The sequence below is a fragment of the Triticum urartu genome, chromosome 7A (assembly GCF_056163025.1).
Source record: "Triticum urartu cultivar PI428250 chromosome 7A, HENAU_Tu73, whole genome shotgun sequence".
NCBI lineage: Eukaryota > Viridiplantae > Streptophyta > Magnoliopsida > Poales > Poaceae > Triticum > Triticum urartu.
This window is the reverse complement of record NC_141879.1, coordinates 656,737,972-656,760,856: the sequence shown is the minus strand read 5'-3', so window position 1 is coordinate 656,760,856 and position 22,885 is coordinate 656,737,972. Positions and strand designations below refer to the sequence as shown.

The following is a 22,885-nucleotide window of genomic DNA, read 5'->3' as shown; positions in this document are numbered from 1 at the left end:
TCCAAGTCTCATGGATCATGTTCGGTGAGAAAATCACGTTCCCGAAGGTTTCATTCCGTTTGGACTCCGTTTGATATTCCTTTTCTTCGAAACCCTAAAATAGGTAAAAACAGCAATTCTGGGTTGGGCCTCCGGTTAATAGGTTAGTCCCAAAAATAATATAAAAGTGGATAATAAAGCCCAATAATGTCCAAAACAGTAGATAATATAGCATGGAGCAATAAAAAATTATAGATACGTTGGAGACGTATCAGCCCTCAGCGCCACGGTTGCGCCCGGCGAGACAACCCTCACGCGCGGCGCTCGCGCCTGGGCGACCCGGCGGCCTCAGGCGACGAACAACACCAAGAAACTCCAGTGATCTTCAACATCCCCACACACATCGCTGGTCTCGAGTAAAAGAAGAATCGGAGTCAAACAACGTGTGTTCTTTCATATTCCTATCTACACGCCGTAATTGTTTTTCCAGGAAAACCAACAACGGAGAAGGAGAAGAAGGAAGAGGAGTCAGCACAAAATTCGAAGAATTTAAGTCCCACAAGAGAGAAAGCAAACATCCTGGGCTGCTATTCTACAAAGTGACCAATCATACCAATGTCTTGGTATAATTTCTACTCTCTCCGTCCAAAGTTGAGTCACTTAATTTGGGACGGAGGGAGTACAAGAAAAATGTGCTTCTTTTCGGGTGAGGCATTTTGGCTCCCGGGTCTAGGTGATCCTGGTACCTGAGCCACCCATTTGATCTATGGGATTTGTGTCAGGCATTATTCAGTCCGATATACGGGTCCAGAATATGATGGAATACACGGGCGTGGCAGCGGGGTCCATAAGGAAACTAAGGGATGGTAAGGCCTCATTTAAATAGAGAACCGGAACAAAGCATTAACACATAGTTGGGTACATGAACTCCTCAAACTACGGTAATCACCGAAAAGAATCTCAATTAATTGCCACCTTGGAGATACGTATAACTTGCAAGATAAGATTAAGAATTCAAATATATTCATGAAAAAATAAAGGGTTCAGATATGACCCTAATGACAAGCATTAAGCATAGCAAAGTCATAGCAGCATTAATCTTAGAACATAGTGGATACTAGGCATCAAGCCCTATCAAATTGACTCAATTACATGATAAATCTCATTCAACCCATAACCGTTCAACAAGCCTACGAAAAAATTACTCACTCCTGGTGATGAGGATTATGGAATTGGTGATAAAGAAGGGTTGGTGATGATGATGGCCTCCCGATGAAAAACATGAGGTGACGGCGGCTCCGTATCGTAAAACGCGATGAAACTTATTCTCTTATTTTGTTTCTTCGAAAATAGGAATTTATAGGCTTGACTTTAGGGTCAGCGGAGCCACATGGGCCCCACGAGGCACTAGGGCGCGCCCAGGGGGTGGTCGCGTCCTAGTGACTCGTGGGCCACTAGTGGGTCCTCTGTGGATCTTGGCATATATTCCATAAAAAATCTCTAAAAATTCGTACAGTTCCGAGAGCTTTTATTTCTGTAGAAAAACAACACCATGGTAGTTTTGCTCAAAACAGCATCAGTCCAGGCTAGTTTCATTCAAATCATATATGCTCTTTTTGGATGTGATCAGACATGTGACCCGGCGCTGGTGTAATCCGGCGCGCATTATGGAAGGACCTCTCATGCATGGGGGAATTTGCAGGTTAATGTTAGAGATGCCCTAACCTAACAACAACATAATTATCGACAAAAGGACCTCTCATGCGTGGGGAGAAGATATCAATTTTTTATAGATAAAAGGGCCCAAGGGAGTAGATATCACGCGATCATCATCGACAACGAGTGCCTTTGGTTATTGTGTGTATCAATCATCCCCCTTCCCCCCCCCCCACACACACACAACTTCGCATCGCGTGCATGGTGCACCACACCACACCACTAGTATACCATACACATACAGTACATCAACTGGTGCACGGTAATGTCAACTGTTGGTTCAGTCATTCGTCCTGAAGCAGGCAACGAAACGGTTTGATTTTTGAAACAGAATTTTGACCTACCAGCAGCTCTACTTTTACTGTGCCCGCTGGAAATGAGGGACCGTCGGCGTTTCAACTTTACTTTTGCATGGGTGTCCCCGCATGTCAGTCAGCCAAGGGTATATTTTTTGTAGGGTTTCCCGTTGGTATACCTTTTTAGCAGTCAGTCGGTATGAGTAGAGATTGGTCAGCGCACTAGCATGTTTTCCTATGGGGTGGGTGCCGTTCTCTTTCTTGTTTTAAGAAAAACAGAAACAAGAGTAAACGAGTGAGGTGTGGACGGGCCAACATCACATTTGTTACCACTTCAGTGCTCCCAGGGGCAAAATAGTGTAAGACAAAACAGTGATATTTCATGGATAACTATGGGCGGGGAAAAGAACATTCGACTAGAATAAACTACCTGCCAAAGGAAAATGACTTTTTGACAAAGGCCCGGCATGCTCTAACCGCTACCGCCGTGGTGTGGCTTATTTGTCTCCATGTCACTTTCAGAAATTTGAACTCTTGGATTTTCCAATTCTAAAACTTTGAGCTTTCAAAATTTTGAAATTTTTGGCCCATCAAAAGTATGGAGATACCACGTGAAAGCTAGCCTAGCTGCACTGCATGGCGACGGTCTCATTCTTCTCCCGCGTGTAGGAGAGCTAGCCTACGAGAGCACAGGTGTCACTGCACAAAGAGTCAATTGCAAGAAACCACCACATTTGTGGCTAGGTTTGCAGGAAACAACCAACTCGTTAATCTGTTGCAAAAAACACTGTAAAATCTCTTAACCCGTTGCAAAAAGCACTGAACAGCTGTTTAGCCTCGTTTGATATCTTTTCCGACAGGTGGGCCCCAAAAACGCTGACGTGGCATGACGGACAGGTAAACAGCGCCGTTAGGAACAAAATGGTCAAGACGCTGCGCCGATCGGTCCTTGTCAGACAGTCCCCCCCGCGCCCCTATCCTCTCTCTTGCCCCGCTCCCCTCTCCTCTCTCGCCCCTGCTTGCTGCCGGTGATGGCCACCTCGCGTGGCAGTGATGATGGCGGTGGCGGTGGTACTAGCGATGCATCTGGTGGCAGTGGTGCTCCTATAGATCCAACAGAGGTTTGCAGCAGTTCAAACCCATCTCAGGCTCCGCCTCTTCCACAGCCGCCGTCGCCGTCTTATTGTGTTGATTACGCGGCGGCGAGGGCATTCGCCAAGGCCGTGAAGGAAGATCCAGAGGGGAGCCATCACTACGCATCCTCCTTCGGCGGTGTCTCGTAAGTTTTCTCTTTCCGTACCCCGATTTGGTTTCTAGGGTTAGGGTTCTAAGTGTTTGTGATTCTAGTGTTATAGGATTATTGTTGTAGGTTGTTTATGTGGTCAGACATGTAAGTGAAGTGTTTATGTAGTTCTAGGGTTCTAAGTGTATGTAATAGGCACCTAAACATTAACTAAAATTACTGAATGTTAAACACAATTTCAACCTACTCAATTACTGAATTACAACTGAATATTTAAATGAAAATGTTACTGAATTTATAACTGAATCATGTATTGAATTGTTAAGTGAACAAATTACTCTAACTGAATTTTTAACTGAAACTTTAACCGAAACTTTAACTGAATAGTTTACTCTAACTGAATTTTCAACTGAAACTGTATTTTTAACTTAAACTGTATTTTTAACTTAAACTGTATTTTTAACTAAAACTTTAGTTAAATCTTTAAGTGAAACATTAACTGAATTGTTTGTACTACCTAAATATATAAATGAATCTTTAACTTTTAACTGAAACTGTAATTTTAACTTAAACTGTATTTTTAACTGAAACTTTAGTTCAATCTTTAAGTGAAACATTAATTGAATTGTTTCTACTAACTGAATCTTTAACTTTTAACTGAATTTTGAAAGTGTAGATTGAATGATGAAGTGTGGGAAGTCAGATTCCATTTCCATGACAGAGATAATCTTGAAAGAAGCCTAAACGTGGATGATATCACATTTTACAATCTGATTGCACTAATAGAGCTTGAAGGATATGGGATGACAGACTTTATGTATTATGTCAGAGATCCAGGTGTTGGGGTTTCAGGTATGGAAGAACTGACAGATGATGATAAGGTGGAGGAAATGTTGGATGACCTAGTTATCAAAGGTCAGAAGGTGGTGAACATAACAGTCATCAGAAGTGATGCTCCAAGACCTAGTGATTTGAACATTGGACCAGTTTGTGAGGAGCAGGTTCCATTATCTGAAATATGTGTGCCAGTGGTGTATGAGATAGATACAGCAGGAGTACTATTTCCTAGCCCAACAAAGCCACAACCAGTGCCAGTGCAGGTCATTAACACACATGAGAGTTTATTTCTGAAGCAAAAGTGTGCAGCAGTACCAGAATTTGCAATGGAGATTGGTGAAGAGAGACATGAGTATTTCATGGAGCAAGACCAAGATCAAGAGCAAATTGAGCAACTGCTGGAGCAGAAGAGGAATGAAGAGATTGAGAAGTTCAGGAAAAAGGGGGAAGAAAAAGAGAAATACAAGGCAGCTAAAAGAAAACTTCCAAAGCTAATGGTTGAAGATTTCACTGATAGTGACAGTGACACAGATTTACTAGCAGATGAGGATATAATTGCTAGGCTTGAAGCTATGAAGAAGCATAGAGATGATCCACTTCATCATATTGAAGGGGACACTGATGTGGATGAGCCATATGAAGCAGATGAGGAGGAGGAGGAGGAGGAGGAGGAGAAGGCACCAGAGGAGGAGGAGGAGGAGGAGGAGGAGGAGGAAGGGAGCAGCATAGGAGGAAGTAGTAGAGGAAGTAAAAGAAAGGGGCCAACTACAAGATCTCATGCTAGTTTGGATGAGATTATTGAGGAAGATTGGTTTCCTTCATCTGATGAGGAGAGCAACCCTGGTGACCTAAGTCAGGAGGACAATGATGGGGCTCAAATACCATGTGTGAAGCTTCCAGCTGATAGGAAGAGCAGGGCTAAAAAGAAGAAGCCCAGATTTTGGTATGATGAGCAAAGGGAGAACCCAGAAGAGCAATTTATGAAGAAGCTTTGTTTCCTAGATGTGACCCAGTTCAGGAGGGCACTTCTTAATTTTCACATCTCACAAAATAGGAACCATGCCTTCCACAGAAACTGTCCAGACAGGATTATAGTTGTCTGCAAATTTGAGAATTGTCCATTTTTCATTGCATCTTCTTAGATAGCACATGAGAAGACATTCTGTATAAAGAAACTGAACTTGCACCACAGCTGCCCAGTAGTAGGAGAGAGCACAAAAGTTACTGGTAAGTGGTTGGCACATGAATGTGAGCAACAGTTGAGGACAGACCCCAACACACCTGTCCAGACTATAATTTCAAACTTGAAGCAAACGCATGGAATAGAGGTATCTATACATATGGCCTATAGGGCAAGAAAGCTAGCTAAAAATGTAGTCCTAGGAGATCAGAAGGCACAATATCATAGGATAAGGGATTACCTAGAAGTTGTGCTAGAAACCAATCCAGGAAGTAGATGCATTGTCACAACAAAGCATCTGAAACTACATCCAAGCAAAAACCCAAGATTCCATGGCTTGTTCATCTGCCTCAGTGCTTGCAAAGAGGGTTTCCTTAATGGTTGCAGACCATTCATAGGTATGTGCACACCTACTGATTAACTAGTGACTCTAAATTTGTATGTGCACACCCACTAATTTGTTGGTAATCTACTTGTGATCTTGTATGATATGTGTTGATGGTTGCTTCATAAAGTTGACAACAGGGCAGGAAATCTTGGCTGCCACTGGAAGAGATGGAAACAATAACATATTTCCCATTGCTTTTGCAATAGTAGACAAGCAAAACACAGCAAGCTGGTCTTGGTTTCTTACTCAATTGAAATATGCCATTGGTGGTGAGTCAGGCAAGTTTGGCTACTACACTATTATATCTGACAGGCAAAAGGTACTACTCTCTCTACTCCAATCATTGCTTGCATTGCTTATTAATTGTCTTTGTTTATTAATTTCATACATGGCATTGTTGTAGTATTCTCAAACTGTAGTTCATTCAAACAAGGCCTTCTTACAGCCATAAACAATGTATTCCCCAATTGCAAACAAAGATTCTTCCTTAGACACATTTATCAGAACTTTTAAACAGCTGGTTTTAGAGGGGAAGAGTTGAAGAAATACATGTATCAGGCAAGTTATTCCTATACTGAGCATGGTTATGTAATAGCAATGGAAGGCATGAAAAAGGAGTGTGAGCCAGCTTGGAAATGGCTATCTAGGATACCAAAACATACATGGGCTAGGCATGCCATGGACAACAATTGCAAAACTGACTTGGTAGTTAACAATATAAGTGAAGTTTTTAACAAGATGATACTTGATGTCAGAACCAAACCCATTAGAACTATGGTAGATGGGATCAGGACAAAGCTGTTAGAGAAGTTCAATGCAAATAGGACAAAGACTGAGAGTGCTAAGTGGCAGATATGCCCAACATATGTTGAGAAGGTAGAAGAAGCAAAACATCATTCTAGGTTTTGTCAGTATATCAAAGCTGGACCTGATCTCTTCCAGGTGACAAGTGGAGAAAGCACATATGCAGTTAACTTTTTGCTACATACATGTGGTTGTAGGAAGTGGGACATGTGTGGAGTACCTTGCAATCATGGTGTTTCTGCAATCAACAAGGCAAAACTACAGCCAGAAGATTTTGTTCATGATTTCTTCAAGAAACCAATGTATAAGGCAGCTTATAGTCCAATAGTTTTCCCTGTGCATGGGCCTGATTTGTGGCCAAAGACTAGAACCCCTGACATTGAACCACCAGTGTTCAAAGAAAAGCCAGGAAATAAAGAGATAAAGAGGAGAAAGAGCAAGTTTGAAAAGCCAGCTCCAAAGGATACATCTAGGATGGCAACTAACACTTGTAGCAATTGCAATAGGAGTGGGCATAGATACACTAGTTGCAAGCAGGCTCTTAAACCAGCCCTAGCTATGAGAATGAACCAGCACTAGGTAACTATTGTTGTAGGTTTTTGTACAATTTCACATACCAGTTTCTAACATTTGTATGCTGTAATTTCAGGAAAACAGGAGAGATGATACACCCAGAACTGTATCTGCTCCTGCTCCCATGCCACCAAGGAGAAGTGCTCCTTCTGCTCCTGCTACTGCTCAAACTGCAGCTCCACCTCCACCAGCTCCAAGGGCTCCAAGGGTAGCAAGGAGAGCTCCTTCTGCTCCTGCTTCAGCTCCCAGTGCACCAAGGAGAGCTCCTTCTGCTCCTGCTGCAGCTGCTGCTCCTCTTGCTACAAGGGTGTAATGCCCGGATAATTAAGCTACAGTAATCCCATGCTAATGATGCCACATCACCGCAATTATTGTTGTTAACCTCACGTTAATCGAAAACATCGTTCGATATAAAATTTGAATTAATGTCGGCAATAAAAGTTTTCAAAAACTAAAACAAAAATGTTGGGGAGATGCCAAATATTGCACATGTATTTATGTGGTAGAAATCACCTTTTTATAAAATGCCTAGATACATTAAAAGGTTTTAAAACAGTAAAGAAAATAAATAAATAAAACAAGGGCCTAAACAAAAAAGGGCCAAACCCCCTGGCTCTCCCTGGGCCTCGGCCCACTCCTACCCCAGCCGTCCCAGGCCAGCCGACTAGCCCCCCTGTCTCCTACCTCTGTTCACCACAGTGCCGTGGACGACCGCAGCATGTCCATGGCGAGGAATGCCACACGCCGGCCATCCGTGCCTCCATGGCGAGGATAAGGCCGTCCTCCTCACCCTAGGGTTTCCCCGCGCCCTCCTGTCCCCCCCTCGCTCTCTCCCTCGCTCCTCCCACCTCTCCCGACTCGGCCATGGCGGCGCCCCCGTAGATCGCGTGGCCACCGTCCTCGCCTCGCCTCGTCTCCATGCCCGAGCAAGTCGCCGCCCTCGACTACGTCGCCTACGACCCTCTGTTGGAGTTCGGAGCCGCTGCATTGTCCTCGACGAGCTCTTCTTCAACCTACGGCCACCGCGACCTCGTCATCGATTTCGTCGCCGTCAAGCCGTCCCCGCGCCCATTTTGCTCACTTACCGGCTCCCGGTGAGCTTGCGCCCATTTCCCCTCTCTCCCCATGCTCTTCTCCGTGCCGTACCCGCCACTGCCATCGCGTGCCCGTGCCCTCCTCTGCCGCATAGCTCGCCGTCGTCGATGTGGTCGACATCATGGTCGTCCGAGCCCGTAGACACGCTCAGTGCGTCCGCGCGAGCCCAACGCCGCCTCTGGCGTGCCTCGCCGTGCCCCGTAGCCACGCGCCCCCCATACACGAGCTCCGGCGTACGCCCCGCTCATCACCGACGTCGCTTCCGGCCACACCATCGCCACCACTCGATGCGGCTCGGAGTGCTCGTTCGAATGCCGCAGGAAACGCCCGAATTGATGCCCTGTGGGCAAATCCCGAGCTCGCCGGAGCTCTCGGCCGCGTCCGGCGGCCGGCGCCGACGTGACCGCCGCGGGCTCCACCTTGGGTCACTTGCCAGTGGGCCCCCTGGCCCCAGTTGACCAGTTGACCTGGTCAACTGTGCTGACTGGGCTACCCCCAGTCAATGACACACAGGCCCCATCCCAATTAAACATTTAACAAATAAGTAAACTGTTAATTAAAAAGGTAATTAATTAGTTAGTTAATTAATCCCAAATTAGACACTGACTAGTGGGGCCCGCGCTCTAACTAATCTGTAATTAGTTTAGTTATCCTAATTAGGCTACTCTCTCACTGACCAGTGGGACCCACTGATCGGGTTTGACTTTGGTCAGCCCCTGTTGACTACTGACGTCAACGCTTCGTCATGCTGATGTCATCGTACACTGTTTAGGATAATTCGAATTTAATTAAATAGATAAATTCCAAAAAATCATTGAAACTTTAAAAAATCATATCTTTTAAACCGTAACTCGGATTAAAATATTTTCAACATGAAAGTTGCTCAGAACGATGAGATGAATCCGAATATGCGGCCCGTTCGTCCGCCACGCATCCCTAGCATAGCGAACACACAACTTTCCCCTTCCGGTTCATCAGCCTAAAAACGCGAAACACCGGGGATACTTTCCCGGATGTTTCTCCCTTTGCCGGTATCACTTAGTACCACGTTAGGTCACCTCTAGCACCGCGTATTGTCTTCTTATGCTTTGTGATACTTTGATTGCTCTTTTATTTATTGTATTCCCCCTCTATTACTTCTTTCCGGTAGACCCCGAGACTGCCGGCGACCCCAGTTCGACTACGGTGTCGATGACCCCTCCTTCTTGCCAGAGCAACCAGGCAAGCAAACCCTCCTTGAGCATTCTGATATCGCCCATTTCTTTCTCTCTCATGCTTGCATTAGAACTGCTACTGCTTTCTGTATGATCCTACTCTGATGCATAGCATGTTGTTGTTACCTGTTTTCATACCTTACCTGCTTATCCTAAACTGCTTAGTATAGGTTGGTTAGTGATCCATCAGTGACCCCCACCTTGTCCCAGTTGCCCCGCTTTATGTTCGATGACTCGATCAACGTGATCGACGTCCAGGCCCCGACACCGCACATCACCCCCCTAGTTGTACGACTCTGCAGAGTTACCATCGAGTGCCGAGGGTGGAACCTCTTACATCACTCCTGATGAGATCTTTGTAGTGTAGCTATACGGTCGAGGTCATCGAGGGTGATTTCCTCCTTAACCACTCCCGTTACGGCTCTATCGTGCAACCCCTCAAGTGTGAACCTCGAGGGTGGATCCTCTTACGTTCACCTTGATGATAACATCGAGTGGAATTCACCAGGGGTGATTCCTCGGGTTCCCCCCCTTGGTGTTAGACGCATAGTTACTATGGTTACTATGACTTTACCCTGAGCCATGTTACTAAAGACGGGTCGGCCCTGAGGGGTACCCGCGCGAGCTTAATAGCGAGTGATGTGGAGTCGGGTTGACCTAGAAGGTGCCCACGAGATACTTACGAGGCGTGGCCGGGCATTCTTAGCCCTTGCCGCAAGTACTCGAGACGGGGCGACGGTGTCACGTCGATCGTGAGTCTCTGCTCGTTATCACGTGCTCCTAATCCACTACGATTTGGATATTTGATCCGAGGGGCCTCTAGCCTGATAGCACTAACCATCACGTGGGCATTGTATGGGCGTTCTGCGTCGTATGCATCAGCCGAAGCTTAATAGACGTCAGCGACTGAGCGGCGCGCGCCGGGTTGGACTGCGTAAGCACCTGCCTTTTTGAAGGAGGTAGCTAGGTCTGCTCATCGGCCGCCCATGCAACGTGTAGGAATTCCCGGGGCGATGCCCATGACCCCTGGGGCATAGGTTTAGTCCGGCGTGCTGGCCTCTCTATTAAGCCTAGGTCGGGTTGCGACGTATTGTTTAGCCGAGGCCGGGCATGACCCAGGAAAGTGTGTCCGGCCGGAGTTAATCGAGCGTGGTGGGTAAGTTGGTGCACCCCTGCAGGGAAGAAAACATCTATCGATAGCCTGTCCTACGGTAACGGACACTTGGAGTTGTATCCCGGTCGATACAACTAGAACTGGATACTTGTGATGAGAAATGGATTGTGAATGAGAAATTGATAGTATGGCTCTGGGATTGCTTTCTCGCAGGGAGTCAAGAAAGGATCTCTGGCCGAGGTTGATAACACTACTACTACTTTACATTATGTTGATCTGTACTCTTCTATATGTTGCAAGATGCTTGAAGATGCTAGTCTTCGATAGGCTAGGCTTTCCCCTTCCCTTCTGGCATTCTGCAGTTTAGTCCACAGATACAACCCATTCGTTTGATACACATGCATACTTAGTTAGATCGGATGTAAGTCTTGTGAGTACTTTGGATGAGTACTCACGGTTTCTTTGCTACCTCTTTTTCCCCCATACCCGACTGTTGCGACCAGATGACAGATCCCAGGAGCCAGACGACACCACTGATGATTACTACTACCCCAAGGGTGCCTACTACTACGTGACGACCACTGACGACCTGGAGTAGTTAGGAGGCTCCCAAGCAGGAGGTCTTGCCTTTTCGATCGATGTTGCTTTTGTGCTAGCCTTCTTAAGGCAAACTTGTTTAACTCATGTCTGTACTCAGATATTGTTGCTTCCACTGACTCTTGTGTATTCGAGCTTATGTATTCGAGCCCTCGAGGCCCCTGGCTTGTAATATAAAAGCTTGTATTATTTTATTTTGTCTCTAGAGTTGTGTTGTGATATCTTCCCATGAGTCCTTGATCTTGATCGTACACATTTGCGTGTATGATTAGTGTACGATTGAATCGAGGGCGTCAAAAAGGGCAACAAAGAAAGCTAAAACTACAAGGACTGCAACTTCTATTGCTAGTGTTGGTCCAAGTTCCTCTGCTGCTGCTGGGCCAAGAGGAAGAAACAAGTTCATCCCCCAAGAGTTGCAGGTAGTGGAAGAGTGAGGAAGCCATCCTTTAAGATGTCTGAGTGGTTCAACTGTTCTCAAGGGAGCGGGTGAAGTTGTGTTAATTTGTGGTGAGCTGATGATGTTCAAAACATCTGCATTTTGGTTGTGATGACACCTTTCATGTAAGGTACCTAGTGGACTTGTTGGGCTATGATGAAAACTTGTGTTGCTTCTGGTTAGCTGTTGATGTTCTAAACATCTTTATTCTGGTTGTCATGAGTACTTTCATGTAAGGTACCTAGTGGACTTGTTGGGCTGTGATGAAAACTTGGTGTTGCTTATGGTTAGTTGTTCATGTTCAAAACATCTTTATTTTGGTTGAGTACTTTCTGGTTAGTTGTGGCTCCTAATTTTCTTATTGTTTGCTAATAAGTGTGATGAATGTGGCTACTACTGTGATCCAAGATAACCTAATTTGATCATCTAGGGTGCCTCGGCGTCGACGGTATCCAAGATAACTAATTTGATCATCTAGGGTGCCTCGGCGTCGACGGCATCCAAGATAACCTAATTTGATCATCTAGGGTGCCTCGGCGTCGACAGTATCCAAGATAACCTAATTTGATCATCTAGGGTGCCTCGGCGTCGACGGTATCCAAAATAACCTAATTTAATCATCTAGGCTGCCTCGGCGTCGACGGCATCCAAGATAACCTAATTTGATCATCTAGGGTGCCTCGGCGTCGACGTCATCCAAGATAACCTAATTTGATCATCTAGGGTGCCTCGGCGTCGATGGTATCCAAGATAACCTAATTTGATCATCTAGGGTGCCTCGGCGTCAACGGCATCCAAGATAACCTAATTTGATCATCTAGGGTGCCTCGGCGTCGACGGTATCCAAGATAACCTAATTTGATCATCTAGGGTGCCTCGGCATCGACGGTATCCAAGATAACCTAATTTGATCATCTAGGGTGCCTTGGCGTCGACGACATCCAAGATAACCTAATTTGGTCATCTAGGGTGCCTCGGCGTCGATGGTATCCAAGATAACCTAATTTGATCATCTAGGGTGCTTCGACGTCGACGGTATCCAACATATCCTCATTCCATCATTTAGGGTGCCATAGTTAACATCAATGACATAGTTAACATCATACTTAACAACTCTAGTCACTAACATAGTTAACATCATACTTAACAACTCTAGTCACTAACATAGTTAACATCATGACACCATAGTTAACATCATACTTAACAACTCTATTCAACAACATAGTTAACATCATGACACCATAGTTAACATCATACTTAACAACATAGTTAACATCATGACACCATAGTTCAAAGCTTACAAGACATAGTTCAAGGCTACACCCTACTTCAAATACTACAAACTGCCACTAGTTCACACATTACAAGCCATAGTTCAATGCTTAAAATTTAAGATAATGACCCACATGGTCAGATTACAAATCACTCTTCATCACAAATATCCTTGATGTACTTCAGCTTTCTCTTGTTCTTGTCACTAGCTTTGACAAGATCAGCAATGTGAAACTCCAAATTCCTCCTCTCAGTGCTCAACTTTTCCTTCTCCTTCAAATGAGCAAACTTCAGATTCCTAATCACATTACCTGGGGCAACCTGAATGCTCTTCAACTGGTCAACCTTTTGCTTCAGTTCTTTGTTCTCAGCATCCATTACACCCAGTTGTTCCTTCAAAGCTGAAATATTGTTGTCCAAAGGAGGAGTGATGTCCTCATGTTCACCTTGTTGGACTTCATTTTCCTTGGGAATATTGTCATGGGTATCAAGTAGGTTGTTCACATCCTCAACAAGCTTCTCATAAGTCTCCTGTAGCTTGTTCTTCTGTGATGTGAGATTGTGTACAAGTGATGAATGTTCCAGACATGCCATCCTATTAGCACGCTGGCAATCCTCATACAAAAGCCATAGTTTGTGAAGAGCATTCTGCAAATGCTCTGGCCACTCCTCATCTACCCATTGAACAACACCACAACTACTTGCTTCCTGCAAAACAACAAGTACAAATGCATTTACTTCCTTTTTCACTTCACTTCTATTCAGTCCAATTCAAAACAACTATAGTATACTGCACATGCACAATTCAGCTCAATTCTGAATTTATATCTGAATTTTTAACAACATACTACACTGATTTTACTTCATTTATACCTTAATTTTTAACAGCTAAATACAATTCAGTTCAATTTATTTACTTCATTTATATCTATGAACAATGCACTATGATACTTTTTAACAGCACAATTTACTTCACTCAGTCACTATGGATACCTTAATTTTATATCTATGTACTTAATTTTTAACAGCACAGTTTAATTCATTTACTTCATTTATATCACTATGGTGTTGTTCATTTATATGTATGAACAATTCATTTACTTCACTCAGTCACTATGGTATGGTACATGACAGTACCTTTAACTAAACTACTAGGTGAACAGTGAACATGAACAATAAACAGTGAACATGAACAATGAACAGTGCATATGAACAATTGATAGTTTCTTCACAAAATAAGCAAACTACAAATTTTTGCTAGCACTCACATCAAGTCCACAGGCAATGAACCTCCTCCCAGTGCTAATCCCTTCGAAGCAAACATGCCTCTTCACCGGCTGGCCATGCTCACACATCACCATCACCTCATCGTCAACACCAGAGTAGTTCGGGTCCTTGATTGTAGCCGGGATCTACATCAACAAAAGAAACGCACAAAATCCATCTCACGGGTTCAAATCGAGTAGGAAAAACAAAATCCCCAAATCGAAACCCTAGCTCAAAGAACCCTAGCTACGAGTACACATCACTGACCTTGATAGGGGGGACCGCCTGAAGAGTACTCCTAGCCCGATTCCTCGCTGTCGTCGCTCCACGAAACCATGGCGGACGACGGCGAGCTAGCTTCTCACCGACGGCGACCAGAGCCAGAGAGAGGGGGGGGACAGAGGAGAGGGGCGAGAGAGGGAGAGAGCGGGGGGGGGGGGGGCTGTCTGGCGAGCACTGACAGGACCGACCGACGCGGCGTCTTGACCGTTTTGTTCCTAACGGCGCCGTTTGCCTGTCCGTCATGCCACGTCAGCGTTTTCGAGGCCCACCTGTCGGAAAAGAGATCAAACGAGGCTAAACGGCTGTTCAGTGCTTTTTGCAACGGGTTAAGAGATTTTATGGTGTTTTTTGCAACAGATTAACGAGTTGGTAGTTTTCTACAAACCTAGCCACAAATGTGATGGTTTCTTGCAATTGACTCCTGCACAAATATCAAGAAGCCCGCAACTATAAAAAGAACACACAACCAGGCCCGTGGGAGGCCATCCAGCCTGCCGACCACCGCTGCTGCATTCCGAATCTGGAGGAGCCCGAGTTGAAATGCATGATCAGGTCAGGTCCCTCTTGTGCCTTCGAAAAGAAGAGAAATGCGCACAATAATAGTAGTAGCGGAGTATACAAGCAAAGCTATTTGCATTGAGGTGAGAGGTACTCTAGCAACAGCACAAATATCAATTAACACTTGATCATAACAGTAGAATTTCTAGTCGGCCCAAACAGTAAGTACTACTCCAGCAACAGCATAAATATCAAAGTAGGAGTAACACTGTTTTCTAGGGTGTAGGAGTAACACTTTGATCATGTCGACCACCCATCGAGAATAGGTACGATGCATGCACTGGTCTCACCACCACAATGCAAATCGTCTCGTGAGGAAGGCACGTGTCCTTGTCCCCCACAAATATCTCGATCGAGAGGCACGTGAGCGACGCGAGTGGAGCTCCCTGATCATCACTAGTAAGGCCGACACTTTAAATACTGCATCGGCGCCACTTTGCCTCCGCACCAGCACCACGACGTAAACAAACACAGATCCACAGCTTCGGACGCCATTCTCACCTTTCAGCATGGGCGCGCCGGACACATCATGGGTGTTCGCCGACCTCGCCGTCGCGGACAGCTCCAGGTACAGCACCCGCTCGCGGCTACTGCTCACGGGGCTCTCCTTCGCCATTGGCATCGTCACCCTCCTCCTCTACCTCGCCGTCTCCTACGCCTGCAGCCGCCGCCGCCGCCGTTGCCGCCGTCAGCGCGACAGCGGTGCTGGTGCGGACGACCAGGAGGCCGGCATGGGCGACGCGGCGATCGTGTACGAGCAGGCCGACACCCTGGCGGCGCCCATGGACTGCGCGGTGTGCCTCGGGCAGGTGGAGGCCGGCGAGAAGCTGCGTCGGCTCCCCAAGTGCGCGCATCTGTTCCACGCCGACTGCGTCCACGCCTGGCTGCAAGCGCACTCCACCTGCCCCATGTGCCGCGCCGCCGCCACTGGCACCACCCCGGCCGCGGCAGCGGTGCTGCCCCCTGGCGTGGTTGCAGTTGCAGGCACGCCGCCTGCCTTGGAACCGATGGATTGAATCACACCGACCGGAGAATAGCCACAGTGATGGATCGACTAGCGACGCTGACTGGAGAATAGCCGTAGTGTGGTCATGGCTGCAGCCACAGTGCGTGTACAGGAGTATCTGTCATGTCGAGTGTGCTTGTATTGCTGGCTCCGTTTCATAGTGCGCATAGAATTTATTTTTTTCGCAAGCAAAAAACCCTTCATAAATCTTGACGAAGTTTATAGAGGAAAATATCTATCTTTACAATATCAAATAAATATAATATGCCGAGCGGCTCCACTGGATGTCTCGAACCCGTTTCAGCCTGACCGTCGTCATGGCCGCGTCGCCGCCTGGCCTCCCGAAAGCCCGGTCCAAACGGCGAGGTGAAAGGCGTATAAACAAGTGAATGGTCTGTCTGCCCTGCTAGCGGTCTTGAATGGCTTCAGCGAATTGTTTGTTGAGCCTACAAAATGACCTCTTAGAAGGACAATAGACCACAAAATAGCCTCACTACCAGGCACTGAACCACAAAATAGACCACAAGAGCCTCACGACGGCAGCGCTTGCGTGGCGGGGCGTCTTGAGGAAGAAGGCGCAGCGCGAGCCAATGGTGCGTGGCCCGCCGCCCCGCGAAGGAGCAGTGGTAGGAACAAAAGGGCGGTCATCACGGCAGTGGCGTGTGAGCCCGAATAGTCAGCGAAAGAAGTGGGTGATCCTGCCGGGTTAGTCTTTTTCCCCGATGCAACAAACAGACTGGTTGGCCCAGGTTGTGCTGCATGTATCAGTCCAATACGCACATGACATGCTATGCTGCATCTATCACTCCTATAAAAGCTGGTCATAGTGGAGAGTAATTTATACTAGTGATCATAGTGGGAAGTAATTTAGACTAGTGTCATGCATATGACACTAGTCTAAGTTACTATCTTCATAGTGTAAAGTATGTTAGTAGTAGTGTCATAGATTATTTCATTTATTGCCTTAAAGACTCATTTTACCTCGGAAAGCGCTATGTTACAGTAACATATTATGTTACTCCAAACACCTCTCTCCTTATTAAATACTTGCCACATAAGCAAAAATGTCTTGAAATGTGTTAAGTTACTATCTAAGTTACCCCCACTATGGCTAGCCTAATGCCAACTCTAGCGCGCGACCCGTCCTGTCCGGGTGTGTCCGTTTGGGGCAAAATGGATAAACCAGACGGCCCAGCGCGCGGACGCAAACGGACTTTTGTCCGTTTTCTGTCCGCTTTTGAACCATCATCAGCTCAAATTTGCGTCGCTTTTGGGGTGAAACGGACAGCGTGCAGATGGGCGGGACGCGCGCGTTTGTCCTCCCCTGGCCCGCCCGTCGGTGGCACAAAGCAAAAAAACCCCCGCGTCCCATTTGGCGCCATTTTTCCCCAAACCCTCCCATGTCCCGTCCCCACCCTCCACCGTCCATGGCCGACGCCTAGCCGAATTCCGGCGGCCTGGCCGTCGACCCGCCCGGAAAGGTGAAGAAGAAGGCGGCCAAGGGTGCAAGGAAGGCGCGGTCGAAATGCACGTCGAAGGAGCTCGCCAAGTTGGACGCGGAATCGGCGAAGAGGAGGAACCGAAGGGCGGCCGTCAAGGGCAAGACCGTCGCGACCAAGTTCGCCGCTGAGCGATATGCGATGGAGGCCGCGTGGCGCAAGGCCGAGGTCGAGGAGAAGGAGGCCATCGTCAACAAAGCGTACACCCTCCTCATACTTGGCATTTGTCGTCCAACGGGTTTCTTTGAAGCGGCCGTCGGCCCGGCGAGCACATGCTCGTCGGTCGCCAGGCCTCCGCACTGCCAGTCGCGGACCACGCCTATGTCGCCCAGCTTTCCCCCGCCAAGGCATGACGGCCAGACCCGTTTTTCGGGGTCGTCACCGGACGTTGGCGTGATCGCGCCGTCCACCCCGCGCCCCTCGGCCGTCATCGACCTCAACGTCACGCCGGGGTACAGCAGCGGCGGCCGGTCGGCCTTCAAGTTGCAAAGAAAGCAAGCACGGCCACCGTTTACGGGCACCATGCCGTCCCCCCGCGTCCTGTTCGACGGAATGTCAACACCAACGCCAACGGTCGACGACCCCTTCTACAACCAGTTCATGGAGGATGTGATCTACGAGGGTCGGCATGGCGGTGCCTACGATCCCGAGGGGACCCAAAGTCAGGATGGCCGCGCCCAGTACGTTGCTGATGAAGAGGCCACGACCATGCTGACTATGACCATGGTGACTCGTGGCATGAATACGATGACATCTATTGCGAAGGTGATGGTGATGAAGAAGAAGGCAATGCCATTGATATTGGGGGCAAGTCATTGTTCATCGGCAAGCTCACCCAAAGAGCGGAAGCACAAAAGAGGAGGAAGAGCATTCGCACGGGTTCATATTCACAAGACAAGGACAAGTTGATTTGCCAATGTTGGATGGAGATTGGCCAAGCTCCGAGGACCGGCGCGCAACAAAAGGGCCTTGTTTTTTGGATGAGATTCCACAAAACATTCCATGAAAGGAAGATGTTTGAGCCCTACCAAATTACAAGCGACCGTGGCATCACCTCAATTCAAAAGAGGTGGTTGTTCATCCAACAAGAGTGCAACAAGTATTGTGCCGCACTTGAGAGCGTTGAAGCACGGACCGTGAGTGGTCTCGGCATTGGGGACATGGTATGCTCTCCTCATCCTCGTTCTTTCGTTGCTACGGCCATGAGACTTCGGCCTTGTATATGTTTGCATGCTCAATTGTTGTTGATCATGTGGTGTAGGTAATTTCAATCTTTGGAAGCATTCAAGGCCCGATACAATTACAAGCCATTCACTCTTACGCATTGTGGGACGATCATCAACAAATGCCCTCAGTTCAAGGATCAATACATGAACTTTAAAGGAAGAGAGGCAAGAAGATGGTTGTGTTGGCCGGAGGTGGAGATGACGAGGCGTTGAAGAGGCTGAGGGGCAAGACCAACTCCAAGGTGGACGACATACGTGATGCCTCATACATGGCCTTGCATGAGACTTTGCATGGCATGATGTCTCAAAAGGATGTAAGGGACGAGAAGAAGCGACAAAGCAATGATGAGCAAATGAAGCGATATCTAGAGCTTCAAAGGAAGAAACTTGAGATGGAGGAGGCGGCCAAGAAGAGGAAGATCGACCTGGAGGAGGCGTCTCGGCAAAGGCAGCTCGACGTCGAGGCCGCCAATGTCACGGCCAGGCAGAGGCAGCTTGACATCGAGGCCACCAATGCCCCAACCAAAGCAAAGGAGGTGCCCCTTGCGATCATGAGCGTGGACTTGACCAAGATGAGCTATAAGACGAGGAGCTGGTTCGAGGCCAGGCAGAAGGAGCTGTTCGACGCCGACGGCCTGAATTAGGTCGTCTGATTGGCCGTGGCCGTTCTTTTTTGGAGGCTGGCATGGGTGTCGGCCACTGGCTGTGTGCCGGCGAGAAACGCATTCATTTTGGAGGTTGGTTGTGTTGCCGGCCGTTGCTGTGTTGCCGGCGATCAAAACTATTCATTTTGGAGACTGGTTGTGTTGCCGGCGAGGACGTGTAAGCCGTTGGCTCTGTTGCCAGGGTGAACTAGGGCCGCTGACCTGAACTAGGGCATGGTATTTCGAAACTTGTTGTTTGAAAATGGAGGCGGAGAGGATGGGGCCAAAGGATGAGTCTGCACGTTGGGTGCATGGCCACCGCATCCCAGGATAGGTCCGGACACGACCCCATTGCCCTACCCAAACAGACAGAATCCGGACAAAACGGACGTCTGTTTGTGGTCGTGCGCTGGAGTTGGCCTAACAACACACTGCTTACAAAAAAAAGAGATGGCACTATCTATATTTAGCTCTAAACACAACGGTAAAACCCTATATGCTCTTTATTTCTAATTGTAGACATCAATTTCGATCAAACATATTCATGGTTAGCTGAATGAAATGAAAAACTGAATAGAAGTGGTGCCATGCAGATGTACCAAAACTGCACTTGAAAAATGTGCTTTGTGAAGAAATCATTCAGATTCTATGAATAAAACAGGCACTGAACATTATTGTTTGACATGGCACTGAACAATATTCATGGTTAGTTGAATGAAATAAAGCCTTCCAAGAATTATCATCTATATTTTGTGGATATTTTCATGTTAGGGTCATACTTATACTAAACATTATTGTTTGACATGGCACTGAACCATTGATTTGTAGATCACACATTTTCAAAGGTCTATTTTTTCTACTATTACACTAGCTATGCACCAACGAATTTATCTACAATTTTTTTTGATGCCAAAATTTCAGAATATCGATCGGATGCATAATTTGGTATAGTAATTTACATGTTAATTTGACACTTAGGTTGGTCGATTGTGAGCTTGGATGTACCATTAACGGGCACGTGGAGCATGTTTCAGTGAGACGAAGATAATCGGTCGACCAAGAAAAAGAAGCAAAAGAATAAGAAGAGTGATTTATACAGGTAATAAACCAATAATAGGCCAACAATTCTTCTTGATGTGCATGAGGATACTAATCGTATATTTGAACATATATTTTTCACTGGATTTGTGTTGAACAGGTGAAATGTTTATGCTCCCGTTGCAACGCACGAGCAATTACCTAGTAACAGTCATAAGAATGACATGACAAACATGACCACGTACGTGGGCCAGCGAGGGTTCATAATGCACGAGCAGAACAAGAAGGATGCTTAGCCCTCATCACATGTGATTAACTCTCAAGTGATAGTCAACTTGATAGATCTAAGGCTTCTTTCCTCCTCCTTCAGAAAAGTCTTCTTCCGCCGGATTGGTTTGAGGAGCCTATGAATGATATTGTACCTTTTCTTATTAATGATGAAGCTGTTATTTCCAATTAATAAAGTTGATGCTTTTATAAAAAAGAAAGTCTTCTTCCGTTGGCGCCTCGAGCGGTCCACCCCGCCTCCGATGGCCTTTGGGCCATGAAGGTGCAGAGGATCTCGGCTCCCCACTGGCGGGGTCATTTTGTTAGGTTCAACGTCTTGTTTGAGGTTGTGTGGCGATGGGTGGCGATCTCTCTCAGTAAAAATAATGTCTCCCACGCCCGATCCCCGCCCCGGTAGTGCGTCTGGCGTCGTCGGAGGGTGTGTGGAGGTGTGTCTTCGTTGGATCTCATGGGATTTGATTGGTGCTACTCTTCGATGGATATATTTGGATCCAATTTTCGTTCATATTTGTTCGTGTGGCTATAGTTTGATCATCTATGACTCTTCACCGAAGATGGTTGTTGCTCTGGTGCGCTGGTCCTTTGTGGCCTTAGCACGATGACTTCCCGACTGTGCTACAATCAGGTTTGCCCGGCTTCGAAGAGGGAGGGGTGCTGACGTCGGCGCGCCTTCGCCTCGCTCCAGTGCTTGTAGTTGTCGCTAGGTGGTCCATGAACCTGGTTGTAATTTTTATTACCTCTAGTCTTCTTTGTATTGCCATGATTGATAATGAGTAGATTGGAAAGTTCTTTCGCAAAAAAAAAGTCTTAAGTGATAGCATCATGACACCCTTGACACCAGCACGAGGCCATAGGTGTGACTCCTCCTTGTGATAAGAAAATAGGCAGTTTTCCGATTAAATTAATCCATGAATAAATCATGAGCATGACATTGACAGTATTGATAACACACTGGTTACGATCTAACAGAGCATGTACTACGCATATAGTAGAAACATCTACGCATATCGCTAGTACTGCTACAACAGAAAGAAACATGAGAGGGATAAACGATGTATACCCTCCAATCGGCCATGCAGCGGCGGTGGCGGCGGCAGTAGCCGCGGCATCCTCGGCGGCCTTCTTGTCGGCCTCGGCCTTCTCAGCGGCGGCACGGTCGGCGTCAGTCGACATGGTGATGACGAAGGTGATGTGGACGTAGATGAACAGAAGCGAGCAGTCGCGTAGTCGCTACCCAAAAACCTAATCGCCCTCTCCCGTATAGGATCCGGAGAGGCGGGGTTTCGGAGGCCTGCTCTCCCGTCAACCGTGTACGTGGTGAACGGGACGGAGTCGCCGGCGGCAGCAGCAGCAAAGGAACGACGCGGGCGTGGAGGCGGAGATGCATTCTGTTTCGTGGCGGCTAGGGTTGGCAGCGCCCCACATATATATGTGCGGCTGCGCGTGGAGAGACGTGGGCTGAACCCACGTCCAAGTCAGTAGCCCACGATCCGACGTCTCAGATCGTGGCCCCACTTGCCAAAGACTCTTCGTTCCTGACCGGCAAAAAGAAGCGCATAGGAGTGAGCTTGGCTCGGCTCAATCCCGCAACCCGCGGCGCGGCGCGGCGCGGCGCGTCGTGACGAGGCGTGGCGTGGCGAGGTGAGCGGAGGAGGAGGAGTGCGCGAGGGCCTCATCTCTTCTCAAGCTCCAATAGAACGAGGAAGAGAATCCCTTATAAAACACTCCAACTCTCCTTCCACTTCCGGGGTGGGACTAAACTTCCCACCACCTTGTCATGCCACCTACATGGGCCCTTAGAGATCAAATCTAAAATTATCATATGGGCTCTAGGCCCATCTCATATTTCAACAATCCCCCACCAGATCTCAGGGGCCCAGTTTGTCCTTTGTTCCAAACGCTGTTTTGATATACCAGCATCTCAGTGGAGACCGATTAAGGTTGAGCTCCACCTAGACCAAGTAGTTACACTCCTTCACAACTGAACAATGGACTATGCCTTGAATTGTCAGTTTGGCGTCAAGAAGTTTCACCACAAGTCTCACTGATACGAGGCTGCCGAAGGCCGACCCCTCGGGTGGAGCATATTAGTCACATTCCTGGCCTGTTCATGAGCTTGCTAGAGATCATCCCAATCTCATAGACTGTGACCAGCAGTCGGGCTCATATAGGTGTGTTCCTCCAAAGATCTCTCTATAGGATAGCATCTTGCTTATGCATATAAGACTTGGAACACATTAAGACAGTAGTCATCCTTCCATACAGTTTCCGAGAGTATTGCATCTCCAACGGAGTGGGTTAGTAAAGTTACTCTCCTCAGTTCACCACTGGCTT

General features: G+C 47.2%; 3 protein-coding genes across 3 annotated transcripts; 2 read left to right on the top strand and 1 right to left on the bottom strand.

Annotated features, from left to right (window-relative positions):
- The first annotated feature begins 3,022 nt into the window (after window positions 1-3,022).
- LOC147961141 (uncharacterized) lies at window positions 3,023-5,213 on the top strand. The gene is made up of 2 exons (XM_087533693.1): window positions 3,023-3,270; window positions 3,911-5,213. Exons 1-2 carry the CDS (start codon window positions 3,023-3,025, stop codon window positions 5,211-5,213), a joined length of 1,551 nt encoding a protein of 516 aa, XP_087389819.1.
- Window positions 5,214-12,894: 7,681 nt separating this feature from the next.
- LOC125519264 (uncharacterized) lies at window positions 12,895-14,105 on the bottom strand. The gene is made up of 2 exons (XM_087534176.1): window positions 14,013-14,105; window positions 12,895-13,452 (listed from the first exon to the last, which is right to left on the bottom strand). The coding sequence occupies exons 1-2, from the start codon at window positions 14,103-14,105 to the stop codon at window positions 12,895-12,897; spliced, it is 651 nt and encodes a 216-aa protein (XP_087390302.1).
- Window positions 14,106-15,309: 1,204 nt separating this feature from the next.
- LOC125518943 (uncharacterized) lies at window positions 15,310-16,082 on the top strand. The gene has a single exon (XM_048683827.2). It carries the CDS (start codon window positions 15,360-15,362, stop codon window positions 15,864-15,866), a length of 507 nt encoding a protein of 168 aa, XP_048539784.1. The 5' UTR covers window positions 15,310-15,359; the 3' UTR covers window positions 15,867-16,082.
- Window positions 16,083-22,885: the final 6,803 nt, after the last annotated feature.